Source organism: Diceros bicornis, chromosome 18, assembly GCF_020826845.1.
Source record: "Diceros bicornis minor isolate mBicDic1 chromosome 18, mDicBic1.mat.cur, whole genome shotgun sequence".
Lineage (NCBI taxonomy): Eukaryota > Metazoa > Chordata > Mammalia > Perissodactyla > Rhinocerotidae > Diceros > Diceros bicornis.
The window spans coordinates 35,420,064-35,433,844 of NC_080757.1; the positions used below are offsets into that span (position 1 = coordinate 35,420,064).

General features: G+C 35.4%; 1 protein-coding gene across 6 annotated transcripts in view; it reads left to right on the forward strand.

Annotated features, from left to right (window-relative positions):
* The window catches only part of SPAG9 (sperm associated antigen 9), a 132,383-nt gene that overhangs the window by 92,620 nt on the left and 25,982 nt on the right, over nucleotides 1-13,781 (forward strand). For all 6 annotated transcript variants that reach the window (XM_058560636.1, XM_058560637.1, XM_058560640.1 and 3 more), the window contains 9 exons: nucleotides 4,604-4,661; nucleotides 5,712-5,864; nucleotides 6,361-6,412; nucleotides 8,511-8,641; nucleotides 10,258-10,314; nucleotides 11,368-11,541; nucleotides 12,118-12,247; nucleotides 12,943-13,032; nucleotides 13,289-13,456. In XM_058560636.1, coding sequence (XP_058416619.1) covers nucleotides 4,604-4,661; nucleotides 5,712-5,864; nucleotides 6,361-6,412; nucleotides 8,511-8,641; nucleotides 10,258-10,314; nucleotides 11,368-11,541; nucleotides 12,118-12,247; nucleotides 12,943-13,032; nucleotides 13,289-13,456 — 1,013 coding nt within the window. The remainder of the gene's footprint in view (nucleotides 1-4,603; nucleotides 4,662-5,711; nucleotides 5,865-6,360; nucleotides 6,413-8,510; nucleotides 8,642-10,257; nucleotides 10,315-11,367; nucleotides 11,542-12,117; nucleotides 12,248-12,942; nucleotides 13,033-13,288; nucleotides 13,457-13,781) is intronic.

Consider the following 13,781-nt stretch of genomic DNA (forward strand, 5'->3'; position numbering starts at 1 on the left):
TCTTTTTGTTGAATTTTTTGTGTTTTGACAAATGTCTAGAGTTGTGTAACCACCACCAGAGTCAATATATATCATCCAAAAAAATTTCTTCATGCTGCCCTTTTGTATTTAGCCAGAATGAGGTACTTTTTAATGTAATTTGTACACTCTGCTGCCTCATAATCCAATATTGAATAATATGATTTTGAGGTTAGTGGCCTCAAACTTCCTTTTTTATAAAGAGTTAAGAAGCCACATAGTACTTAGAAATAATTGTGGTCTTCTAAATCAAATATTTTCTAAAAGCTTCCATTCTTTAAGTCAGAAAATTAAGGGTAATATATAGGGTAAAAGCAAATTCCTGATATTCTGGTTTCCTTTCCACTTTGAAAAGAAGAAATAGACTGTAAACTACTTTTTTCCCCTTTTGCAGATATCAATATATTTGCCTCTAGAAGGTTCCAGATTAGAAGATTTTAATATATTATCTTACGTGTACTGACTTATGCCTACGTAAATAGTTTTTGGTCAAAGATGGTAAATGAAATTTCCAAGGCACATATTTGTTCCGTGGCTTCTCTTCAGTACAATTTAGTGATAGCAATTGAGGTGTAATACTAAATGGAATATAGTTAAACTAACAAAATTGTTTCCCAAAGTTCTTTAATTGACCTTGGGTTGAAAAATAAGTACATAGATTTCTATAACTCATTATTCATTTTTCTAATTACTATGTTATTATAAAACTCTTGTTCGAAGATATAAATTTTTGCAGTTATTATACGTGTACTCAGTACTTAGATTACTTTTTTCTGATTTTAATAATTTGAAAGAGATAACCCCCCACATTTTATTCTTTATCTTGATTGGAGTTTCATCCCTTGACTTTCTTATTTTCATTGATCCTTTTCTCCATTCACTTCAGTCACTCCCCATGGCCACATTCTAGAACTTGGAAATCACACATTCATACATCCTACTATTGGGATTTTCTTTCTCTTGATTATCTTCTATATTTTCAACTTCACTATCTTTACTAACTTCTTCCTGCTATCATTTAAACACGTTCAGATCTTTTCCATTTAAAAATAAAATACTGCCCTCCTCTGACTCTATCTTCAGTACCTCTACACTCTACCACTCCCTCTCCTCCCATTTCTAGTCACGCTTTTGTGCAGCAATATTGGTGAGGTGTATGTTATGTGCCTAGCACTGTTCTAGATGCCTGTGGTACATTAGTGAACAAAACAGACTTCTTGAAAGTATGGCTACTTTAACTGGCCGGGTTTCCCCAGTCCCACTTGCACCTCATCGGACTGCAGTCTGGCATTCTGCCCCGTACTCACCTTGCCTGAACAACCTTCTTTTTTGCTCTATTCAGCGGTTCCTTCTCAGTTATTTCACATGACTTGTCAAATAGCATTTGTCCTTAAAACTATGTTTGCTGGGTTTCTGTGATATCAGACTTTCCTGCATTCTTTCCTGCCTCTGACTACTCCTTTTCAGTCTCTTTGCAGGATCCTCTTCCTCTGCCCATCTTTCAGATATCAGTGTTCCTGTCCCAGGCCGCTTCTTTGTTTGGAAAGTCTCATTGTTCTTGTTGTTTCTTTGCTTTCATGGCTTAATTGCTCCAAAGTCTTTATCTCCATCCAAGATTTTTTTGTAGAGCCCAGACTATTACTTCCAAACAGCCCACTAGATACCTCTAAGATGAGCTGTAGGGCTTTATACTTGCTATGCCTAAAGCTCAGTTCATCATCTTTATTGTCCTCTCTCCCAAGGCTGTTCTTATACCAACATGTACTAACTCAGTAAATGAATGACCTCGCCATCCACTCAGTTCTCCCTCCTAGATCTCTTTCCCTCCCCTCATAACCAATCATGAAGACTCTACTCCCTTTCTTAAAAAAAAAACAAACTATATGTTTATCTCTATATGTATCTCCTTCTTGCCTCTGCTTAAGTGGTACATCCTTGTCTAGGAATTCTGCCTTGATTCCCGGGTTAAAGCTTAAGTCGTCCCTGAAATATATTTTCTCATGGCATTGCATTTTATTATGCACCCTTTGTACTTTACTGTCATTTTTTATGTACCTGGATAGACTATAAGCTCAACGTGGCCAAGACAAACTATGTCTTTCACTCACTGTTGAGTCTGTAGCACACAGCACAGCAACTAAACAAATGGATTGCTGAATAGTTCTGACAGTTTTGTTTCACCTCTAAATCTGTGATTCTTTACCTTTTGGGGTTAAAACTCCTTTACAGGAGAATTTGTAAGACGGCAGCGCACTTTTGGAAAAATGCACGTACAGAGATAGGTAAAATTGTGCATACTTTCTAAAGGAATTAACAGATAATTCAGAATCCCATCTATGAACTTGGCTTGAGAATCAATGCTAAAACTCCAAATGAGACATCTGTTGTTTTAAAAACTGTCAGGCAGTTTTTTGCTTGTTTTAATAGGTAAAGTTTCCGAATATGTTAGACCTAAATTTAATGCTCGGTTGAAGTCTTGAATAAAAATGGGACCACTTCAAGTTATGTTTTTCTTATAGTTATGAGTTCATTTTTATTGATACATTTCATAGTGAAAATTTTGGACAATCCTACTGATTATATATTAAATTTATACACTGGATATTAAGAGAACTCTTCATTGGGAATGTCTAAACTTTAGAAACTACTTTATATGATATGATTCCCATATAGTACATATTTCAAAATTTTTTCCTATTTATAATATTTACACTTTTTTGTGTTTAGTTAGTTGTTTTTCTACATCTTTTCAATTTTATTGTCTCCTCTCTCTCGTTTTGAAATAAATAAGCATAGATCTGTCTTTTTGAAAACAATCTAATTGAGATTCTCATTCACTTTTCTCTTGGGCTGCTTACCCAGGGGAATATTCTGGTGTGTATGCTTTTAAATACTTTATTACTGCTTTTTAAGCTAAGTTTTCTTGGCGGCTATTCTCATTTAATGCTTCCTCATCATTCTTTTCTGTTGAACTGTTTTTTTTTGCCCTGCGTATATTTTCAGCTTTTATGCTTGTCTCGCTGTGTGCTTGAGAGTTTATAGCATAGTCATTATGTAAGCTTTTTTCAACCAATTTAAACCCTATTTCTTCTGACTCTATAGCTTTATTGAAAAGTTAACATTAATGTTTAAAGCAAATATTTCAACATATCTTGCCGAAATTCATTTTGGAATTGGAAGTTGGAAACTCTTTTAGTTTGTCTTCATTTTCAGTTTTTAGAGAATACATAGATAGCTGATTAAATAAGCAACTATTTCTGATATTTAATTCTTCATGGTAGAAGCACCCTGATCTTTGAGAATATTTGAGATAATTAAAATACAGATAAAATATGAGTCCATATGTGAGCATTGAAATTTTTGCATTCCTAGGTTGGTTTTGTTTTAAATTATCTTTAAGTCTTTTGAAATATACCTTTTTTTAAAAATAAAGGGATATGTTAACTCCTTTACCTTATGTAGTTTTCTTTAGAAATATTTCCTTCCTGTTTAGCTGGGTTATGAATATTACTTCTTCCATTGTATGTGATTTTCCAATATTAGCTTAAGATAAGTGAGTTGTGGGTTTTTTGTTTTGTTTTGCTTCACTTTTTTTGTTTTTGTAACTTTTTGAGATATATTCCTTAGTGTGTTGTTTCATTTCTTCCGTTTCTTGTGAGTAGCAAATTAAATAGCATTCTTCTCCCTAAAGGTCACTGCGTTGGATCTTGCATTGAATCCTCTACCTGCCTCCTTAACAGTGCTCATTAAATTATTAAACACAATTCTATAAAGTGACAGCTGAACATTGTCATTTCAGAAGTGGCACTTTGAAGGAAACTTAATATTATTGATCTGGGGTTTTCAGTCTAATTATATTCAATTTTATTGTGCAAAAGAGTTGGTAAAGCATTTTTTTAGGTATAACAGAGAGCATCCTTATGAATGAAGGAAATCATCTTAATTTCTGTCTTTTGCACATCTTTATGCATTAAATCATAGCATTGTGATTCCAGATGTTTTTCATATCATGCATAAAACTTTACAGATTAATGATCTATTTTCATGCTGTTTCTTACGTAAAACGTTTCTTGTTCTTTGTTTTTGCTTTACATGGAATGCATGGGCTTTAAGACCATAATTTCTTTGGTAAGGTTTCATCTGCATTGGGGTTCCGTCTTTCTTTGGCCTTGTTTCTGCCTGTTCTTTATTAATAAGACCTAATTTTTAGGCAAAGCCTACAGTACCAACTGTGATTTGGAAAAGGTTTCTGATCCATATCAATGCTATTCCTTTTTTTTCCCCTAAATACTGCTACTTTTTAAGAATATTTGGCAGAAAAGTCTGGATCCTTTTGAAATATTATCTATGAGAAACAAAATATAGACTAACAGTTATAAAGAACTGGCTAACAAAATCTTTAGCTTTGTTTTGTGATGGATAATTATTTATAATTTTATAATCCACGCAAGTAGATATAGCAAAATGAGATTCCTACAGGACAGATAAAATTTATAAAATAAAACTTGCAACTACAGCTTATTATAAGTTTATATAATTTTTGATAAATTTATTTTCAAAGTTTTTATCCTTTTTCTTTTCATAGGAATGGGTCGTGAAGTTGAGAATCTTATATTAGAAAATACACAACTGTTGGAAACCAAGTAAGTATATAGAAAATTTTAATAAGGAACAAAAGATACTGAATTTTCGTCTCATCCAAGGCAATGACACTTCCTCATTTTAACACAGCACTAATACTGTCTTACTACCCCCTCTCATTCCCCTTCTCTGCGTGTGGCCTTGTGCATGCACACAGACACAAGCAAATAGGTAATGGGATTAATTTCACTGATGGATATGTTTCATGGCTGTGTTTTTTGCAGAAACAGATTTTCATCTCCTTTCCACTCTTCAAGTCTCCATGCCTTTCTCTTAATCTTCTGGATGTGTCCTGTGTGTTTTTTGCTCCCTCCCGAGATGTCTATTTTCTTACCTCTTCTCTTGGGGTCTTTTATTTCTACATAAATGTTTTGATCTATACTCAGGCCGCCTCTTCAGAGCTCTGCTCTATACTTGAGGGTTCTCAGGTACAATTTGTGGGGTCTTAGGCCCTCAAACACATTAGAGTATTGTTTAGTGGGGCAGGTCCTGAGTCGTGTGGAAAAGCAGATCGGGCGCCTTTGTTAATTTGCTATGTCAGAGCAACTTTGGAACATCTGTGTATATCTAAAACAATATTCAGCTATAATCAGGTCCTATGCCCACTATACCCAAAAGGAAAACTAAATCTTAGATTTTTTTTTTCAGTTTAGATTTTTCTTCTCATGAATTATTAAAGGTAAATTCAAGGATTAATTTTACTTAATTGGTTAGGTAATATCTTTTTAGAAGTTACTAACAATAGTACCCTTATGGATGCTGTTTTTTAAAAGTTTAATCTTACTTAATTCTCACATTTTTATTAGTTAGTGGTCTGCCTTGCTTTATCTGTTTGTTCTTCATTTGATAAGTGGGAAGAGTAAAAACTTAGGCTGTTGCTCTGTATTTTTTTTTTTACCTTTATTTACAAACAATATCAAGTAGAATACACCTTTAAAGTATTCAATTATTATTCAGCTTTATGATTATGTAGTGACTTTAGTCTACAAGAGAATAAGCTGAAAGATGGAAAGAATATTTGTAATGATGCACTTGAAATATGTGTTTCTTAGAAATGCTTTGAATGTAGTGAAGAATGATTTGATAGCAAAAGTAGATGAACTGACCTGTGAGAAAGACGTGCTGCAAGGGGAACTGGAGGCCGTGAAACAAGCCAAGCTGAAGCTGGAAGAGAAGAACAAAGAATTAGAGGAAGAGCTTAGGAAGTAAGTTTTCACTATGTTGTTCTAAACCAAACTCTCTTTGCCAGGGTGCCACAGAGGGGTTTAAGGGTGCACTGGAGACCCATGCCTTCCTCCCTCTCAAGCCGGGAAGGGCCAAGTGCTGTCTGGGATAGGCTGAAGTGCCCAGCTGATTGCCTCTGCTGTGAGCAGGTCCCTCCACTTACTGAATATTACCATTTTTGTATGTCATGATGTGAAAAAAATTAGAAGAACTGTTCAAATATTGCTACTAAGCGAATTAGAAACATTCATTATTTTCCTTCACCCAGCTTCCTTCACCCAGCTTTCTTAAAAAATACCTATTTTTTTCCTGAGAACAGTGCTATGAGAACATTCTGCTAAAAGAAGGCAGCTAAATGCTCTGTTTGGAAAAAGAAAAATAATCATTTAATGGTGGTTAAAATTTTTGACCTACTCTTGCATTCTTTGAAAAGATGAACTCAACTCAAATAACATGTTTTGTTTTTTTCCCTATTAGAGCTCGCGCAGAAGCTGAAGATGCAAGGCAAAAAGCAAAAGATGATGATGACGTAGGTTTATAATTTTGGAATTTTTTTCTTACCTTCCCACATTTTGGTATTTTGGGGAAATATTGCCAATTAAGCTTTGAATATAGTATTATAAAGATAAAAAAGGAAGTCAAAAGACATGTTATGGTCATGAATAGGGTAGCTCATGCTTCCCCATGATATCCAGATGCTGAGCTTTCTAGCTACATGTGGTATGCTCATTTTCCTCTGTGGCTCTGTGCTCTGACCTGGTTTGCATGTTCAAGCTCAAGGACCAACTGGGGCATTTTGGAGTTTTTTGTTGTTGTTTGCTTTGTTTCAGATTTTGACTTAGGAATATGAAAGCTTTAATAAAAATTGTTTAATAGTATTAAACATAAAAAGATGAAGTCTAGGGGCCGGCCCCGTGGCTTAGCGGTTAAGTGTGTGCGCTCCGCTGCTGGCAACCCGGGTTCGGATCCCGGGCACGCACCGACGCACCACTTCTCCGGCCATGCTGAGGCCGCGTCTCACATACAGCAACTAGAAAGATGTGCAGCTATGACATACAACTATCTACTGGGGCTTTGGGGGAAAAACATAAATAAATAAAATTATTAAAAAAAAAAAGATGAAGTCTAGAACTTTAATACTAGGCAATTAGCCCATATTGTTGTCAACATATATAAATACAAAAGAATAAATATGAGCTTCTTGCCAATATTGTTAGTGTACTATTTATTCTGTTGGTAGCTAGGTTATCATTCCTACAGCAGGTTTTTGCTGGTTGAATGTCAGACTTGAGAGATATGGTGTCCTGGACAGAATGATTATTTGGTGCCCCTTCAATCTCTTGTTTGTGTATTTTTATAATATTTGATACATATAAAAAACATGTAACATATGTAAGCTGTGAATAATAACATTATGATTATAATAAATTAAAATTGTGAACCTACCACCCAGCCTATGAAACCTATATATACCCTGGTCTCTCCAGGGTATATACCTAGTAGTGGGATTGCTGTGTTGCAAATTCTTTTGTATTTAATCATTCGTTGTTTGACTTTTATTCAAAGGGGAGGCCAATCTCTGTGGCAGGAGGACAAAGGAGGAGACTGCTGAGGGCTAAGCCCAGTACTGCTCTTTCTTACTGTCCCAAGCCTTTCAGCTTTGATCCAAAATGTGCTACTCTAGTCAGCAAAATAAAAGCCCTACAGTTAAACCAACCTTCCTCCCAGGGCCGGCCCCGTGGCTTAGCGGTTAAGTGCGCGCGCTCCGCTGCTGGCGGCCTGGGTTGGGATCCCGGGCGCGCACCGAAGCACCACTTCTCCGGCCATGCTGAGGCCGTGTCCCACATACAGCAACTAGAAGGATGTGCAGCTGTGACATACAACTATCTACTGGGGCTTTGGGGGGGAACAAATAAATAAATAAAATCTTTAAAAAAAAAAAAACCAACCTTCCTCCCAGAAGAGCCTTTAGAAATCAGTAGTAGAAGCAAGTTGACTTGAGCATGGCCTTTTGGGTCTTACCATACTCACATCCATTATTCTCCCTAAGAAGAATTCTGGTTAATACAGATACAGTTGTCCCCCTCTTGTTGTATTTCTGTTGGTGTTTTAGTGACTCTTAGAGTCGGTTACCTTGGTAGTAACTAGCCAATAAGTTTCTGCTTTGCGCTGGCCTTGGGTGTGTATATGGATTGGTAGTTTGATAAATGAACCCCTTTTGGAACTAACTTGTAACTAATTTCTGAATAACTAGCATTCATTATAGAACATGAATTTAAAATAATGTTAGAGCAACATTTCCAGGTGAGCATATTAAATCTATATAGATAACAGTTAACTTTCTCCATTTTAGTTCAAAATCTGCACTATTCTTTGCATTTCCTTTATAGTGTGTTCAAATATCTATATTTATACTCAGAAATTAAATTGTCTACCTCTTTTCAGTCGTAAGTAATTATTTAAATCTCTTTATTGATTTTATTTTTGTAAAGCCATTTTTCTTTAAGTGATTCATTAGTTTATAAATTAAGAAATGTTTAAAAGCTTAAAGATCTTGCTTAAGTCTGAGATAACACCAGAACAGATGTAGGCTTCCAGAGTGATCTGTAGTCTTTTTTTCATTATAGAGTGATATTCCCACAGCCCAGAGGAAGCGGTTTACTAGAGTAGAAATGGCCCGAGTTCTGATGGAGAGAAACCAGTATAAAGAGAGATTGATGGAGCTCCAGGAAGCTGTTCGATGGACAGAGATGATTCGGTTCGTATGAGAAGTTCCTCTGGAGTTTTTCTACTATTGTTTCCTAGGTTTGAACATTCCTTCATTCAGAGTTAGAGCCCCTGCTCTATTTAATAGGAGAGACTTTCTAAAGTAACACTCGGAATTGGTAACAGAATGTGATCAAAGTGGGTGCCTTTTGGGCCATTAAGGGCTCTTAAAGAATGTTCCCGGGACCTCTAAAAGGCAGTTGTCACTACTTAGGAGTAATGGTCATTTTTCAAAAAATATGGAAATTGACACTACTTTTGCAGTAATGTTAGGAAAAGATATAAATTTCATACGTCACATATGAAACTAAATCATTTTTACTTAGTATCTTCCTGTAAAGTACTCTTGCCTGATTTTCCCCCTTTCTGATTAATCATGCAAAATGCAACTTCTATGGATGTCTTTGTCAGTTGGATCTTAAATCTCACCTAATGCTGCCATCTAACGGTCATATTCTCAGTAACGGTATTCCTTACTTTAATTTAGGAAGAGCTTATGAAAAGTATGTAAATTACTTGCCCCTTAATTTGCCCAGATTTACCAATAATGGTGCACAACTGACACATTGTTTTAAAGTTTATGAACATATTTTCCAACCTCCAACTTTTACTTCCTTATGATTATATCATTTATGTAACAGTTTATGTATCCTTTACCAATGTCATACTAAAACAAAGTATTTTGTATAGCACGTTTACAGTTTGCAAAAATGGTAATTGCTTACTCCTGCTAAGAAGGAAGGAGATCAGTACTCTAATCTTTATTTATTGGACAGAGAAACTAATGTACTAAAAAGTGTGTTCTTACCTCCAGCATTTAATGAATATTAAATAAATAATGAATAAATATTTTAAAAACTGAAGCATGTAGGCAAGCTCCACTTTTCATTACTATTTTTAATTCTAGCAGCCAAGCAGTAGTCAGCAAGTAAAAAGAAATGGTAATTTACTTTTAACTTTTTCCAGTGAATTACAAAATGTTTTTAAGTTAGTCCTTAAAAAAAAAAAAAGTGGAAAGGGGGCTCTGATAGCAATGACAGGATCCTTACCACCTTATTAAATCAGCTTGGAATGCCTTATTTTCTGAAATTTTGTTGAATTACCTATCAATCCAATTCATCCCTTTCTCTGATCATCTTTTCAGTGATGGAAAAGTTTTAGTCCTGTGAAAAATGACCCATCAGAACTGTCAGGTTACAAGCTATTTTGTGAGAGCTGGGAGTTAAGACAGTAGAGACCTTTATGTAAAGACAGAGATTTACAAGGCAATATTTTGCTAAAAGAGAGAGTTGGAGGATATCTCTTCAATAAAAATTTCTAAATATTAACATTCGGGCACGTTGACTGTCCAGCACAGATAACAATCTTGTCTCTATCAGTAGACTAAGCTCTTTGAGAGAGGCATGATACTTTATTTATCTTTGTTGTGTTAGCCTTAGCAGACTGACTGACACATGATCAGTCAAAGTTACTATTTACTGAATTTAGTTATTGACTCTCCTCTGTGTATCCTGTGAACTTCTTGGGTCCCTTGTTCTTCAGATAGAAAGCTAAACACCTCAGTGATAACACATTTTTTTCTTTCTTTTTTCTCTTTTATCAATGTAGAGCATCAAGAGAAAACCCAGCCATGCAGGAAAAAAAAAGGTCAAGCATTTGGCAGTTGTAAGTATCTAAAAACACATAACGACATTAGACAGCACTTTGAGACAAGAAGATTACAGTCAAAATTTATTTTTAAGAATGATTTTGTGTGTCGTTTCTTTCTTAAATTTGGGGTATATAGCTAAACTGAACTTGTTCTTTTTTGATACGTAGTGTGCCAGCTCGGTAAGGCTGTTCTTGAGGACAAAAAATAATGCTATCGTAAGCTGCATCATGTTGGTTATGCGTTTGGTGGAATCCTCTGCTAAATTAAATAAAATAATGGAGAATTATTCATAGAGTTGATAATTACCTGGATTCTCATTAAATAAGTTCCTGATTCACTGGTTGTGTGATTGTAAGGAACTTTACAAAGTGAAGATTAGAAATGTAATATTTGTGGGGTTTGAGTAGCATGTGTATATGTTTTGGACTTGAATTATATTTGTGCCAGAAGTACTGTGCATTTACTGTGCTTAAAACTTACCCCATTTTGGTGAATCTGCTACTTAATAGAAGAATTGATTTTTTTTTTTTTCTTTTTTTTGAGTGGATGTGAAAGTAGTTATTTAAATTGAACTTAATAAGAGAGTATATAAGATGTGTATTAAAATGGTAATATATGTTCTAGTACTTTATTATGACTATTTCAGAACTGGCATACTAAACTTCTGTTCAAACCGTGCAGCCGTAACCTTGCTGTTTAACAACCACTCTTACATTGCACCAAGTTGGAGCTAGCTAACGGAACCATCTTATTTTATTTCTTCGTTATGAAAAGTTCCCTGTACTTAAGAGCTTCTTCTTTTCATTATGGGAATTGCTAATTAAAGAACAGGGATCTGCCATTCTAAGCAATAGTTTCTCTTTCCTGAATGTCTGAGTTTGGCTGTGAGTTATTGCTAAGGCTGCAGTGTGTGACTACAAAAAAATCTTTTTGTAGTTTCTAACTCATTGCCTTGTAAAAGCACTCTGGAATTTGTGGAAAATTATGGATTTTTCTTCACAGTGCATGTAATACATACACACACACACACACACACACACACACACGTACACTTTTTTTCTTTTTAGTTTCAGCCGACTTTTCAGCTCCTCAAGTAATACTACTAAGAAGCCTGAACCACCTGTTAATCTGAAGTACAATGCACCCACCTCTCACGTTACTCCTTCAGTCAAGAAAAGAAGCAGCACCTTATCTCAGCTCCCTGGGGATAAGTCCAAAGCCTTTGATTTCCTTAGTGAAGAGTAAGTACTTTTGAGACTAGTGGTTATGCCCTAAATAAGTTAACAGTCCAGAATATTCTTGCCCTTTGTCAGATCAGCTATAAGGGTTCAGATAAATCTATATAAAGAAACTATTTCTAAAGTTAGCTCCTTTAAGTAAGTTACTCATAGTCAACACCTTTTATGAAAATTGCATTTCACAGTTTTCATAAAGGATTTTTTGTTAATGTCTTATTTTTGCTGGTATGACAACGTTGATTGATATTAATAGAAATGTTAAAGGCCTATATTAGCCTTTATCCTAAATGTTTAAACATTTTGTTTGGTGTCAGAAGGGCTTGGTTTTCCATCCTGACCCTGCTGCTCGTTAGGTACGTGAACTTGGGCAAGTTAACCTCTCAGAGCCCCAGTTTCTCTGCGTGTAAAATGAGTATGATAACCTATCTCAGAGGTGTTAGGTTTAAATTATATAGTGTCTGTGAAGTATCTGACGCAAAGGTAATTTTTTGTTGTTATTTTTGCTATTTTAGCGGGAGAGGGGAGATAAGCTGTTGTTATATTCACTTAATTAAAAAAGGAAATTTCTTTTCCCTTTAGAACTGAAGCTAGTTTAGCCTCACGAAGAGAACAAAAGAGAGAACAGTATCGTCAGGTAAAGGCACATGTTCAGAAGGAAGATGGTAGAGTACAGGCTTTTGGCTGGAGTCTGCCTCAAAAGTACAAACAGGTAACGTGTGACCGTGGGAAGAGTTTCTGGGGGAAAATGCAGAGAGAGAGAGATGTGCCTGGGCATGAAGGGATGGAAACACCCCCCCCAAACCTGCTCAGTTCAAGCTGCATGGGGTTGGCACACATTTAGAGAAGTGTTGAGGGCAGTGGTTTTCAGGCTGTTTTAGAAAACAGCCCTAGCGCTCAAAAGAAGTGCTTCTGAGTCTATGAGGAAGGACAGGGGTCAACAGGAGGTAGCTGAGTACATGGAACTTGAGGTATCCTGCTCTGTTTTAATATTTCAAGATTTGAATTTTTTACAAAACAGCATCTATTGTTTAAAAGTTTTAAGAAGACATTGTCATGGAGCCTTTCAAACTGTTGACTTAAAACTCAATTCAGGTCTTCAGGAACTTTTCCCGTCTACTTCATATTCCAACCCATAAAAGACTCAACACATGAATGCGCGCGCGCACACACACACACACGTGAATTAGTGTATCTTTTCTGAGCTCCCATAGCATCTTGTTTATTTTCTCTAGTTGCCACTTGATTTTCTGCTTATTTTTCAAATAAGAATGACAAAATTAACTTGAACTTGATTTCAAAGAGTAAATATGTTACAGCAGTGCTTGCTCATGTCTCAATGGTTCTGTCAGTTCACTTTTGATGAAAGTTACCAATGTGTTTTTCTCTTCCCTCCCCAATTATTAGGTAACCAATGGTCAGGGGGAAAATAAGATGAAAAATTTACCTGTGCCTGTCTATCTCAGACCTCTAGATGAAAAAGATACATCAATGAAGGTAAATTAATTTTGAAGTTGAAGGAAATACTTCCTAAACTCTGGGTGGATTTTTTTCCTAAAACCAAAAAAAGTTTAAGTTCTACTTCTGTGGGTGAGGTTATTGCTCATTTTGTAGTTTTAGACTGGAATACTTTGAATATTAAAGACTGTATTTATAATCATTAGATTTTTTTAAGAAATGTAAAAAGTTCTAAACATTTTTAGAGAGAAAATTACCTAATACCTTTTTGCTTTCTTTTTTTTAACCCAAAAAGCTGTGGTGTGCTGTTGGAGTCAATTTATCAGGTGGGAAGACCAGAGATGGTGGTTCTGTTGTTGGAGCAAGTGTATTTTACAAGGATGTTGCTGGTTTGGATACAGAAGGCAGTAAACAGCGAAGTGCATCTCAGAGTAGTTTAGACAAGTTAGATCAGGAACTTAAGGTGAGTGTGTGCACTGACATTTGACCTTCTGGGTCTGAGATTATTAATTTAGCTCTTTGATCCAAGACTTAGTTCTGGATCCAGCTTCTACTTGGGATTACTATGCCCTTGCTTACTCCTCACCCTCTCTCTCTTTTTTAAATCAGTTTTACTGAGGTATATATTACATACAGTAAAGTATATACTTGAAATGGGTACAGTTCAAAGAGTTTTGACAAATGTGTACACCTAGGTAACAACCATCACGATAAAGATATAAAACATTTTTCTTACTAGTCTGCTTTAACTGCTAGTTTTTAGCCTACTAATTAATATTGAAAGGTGG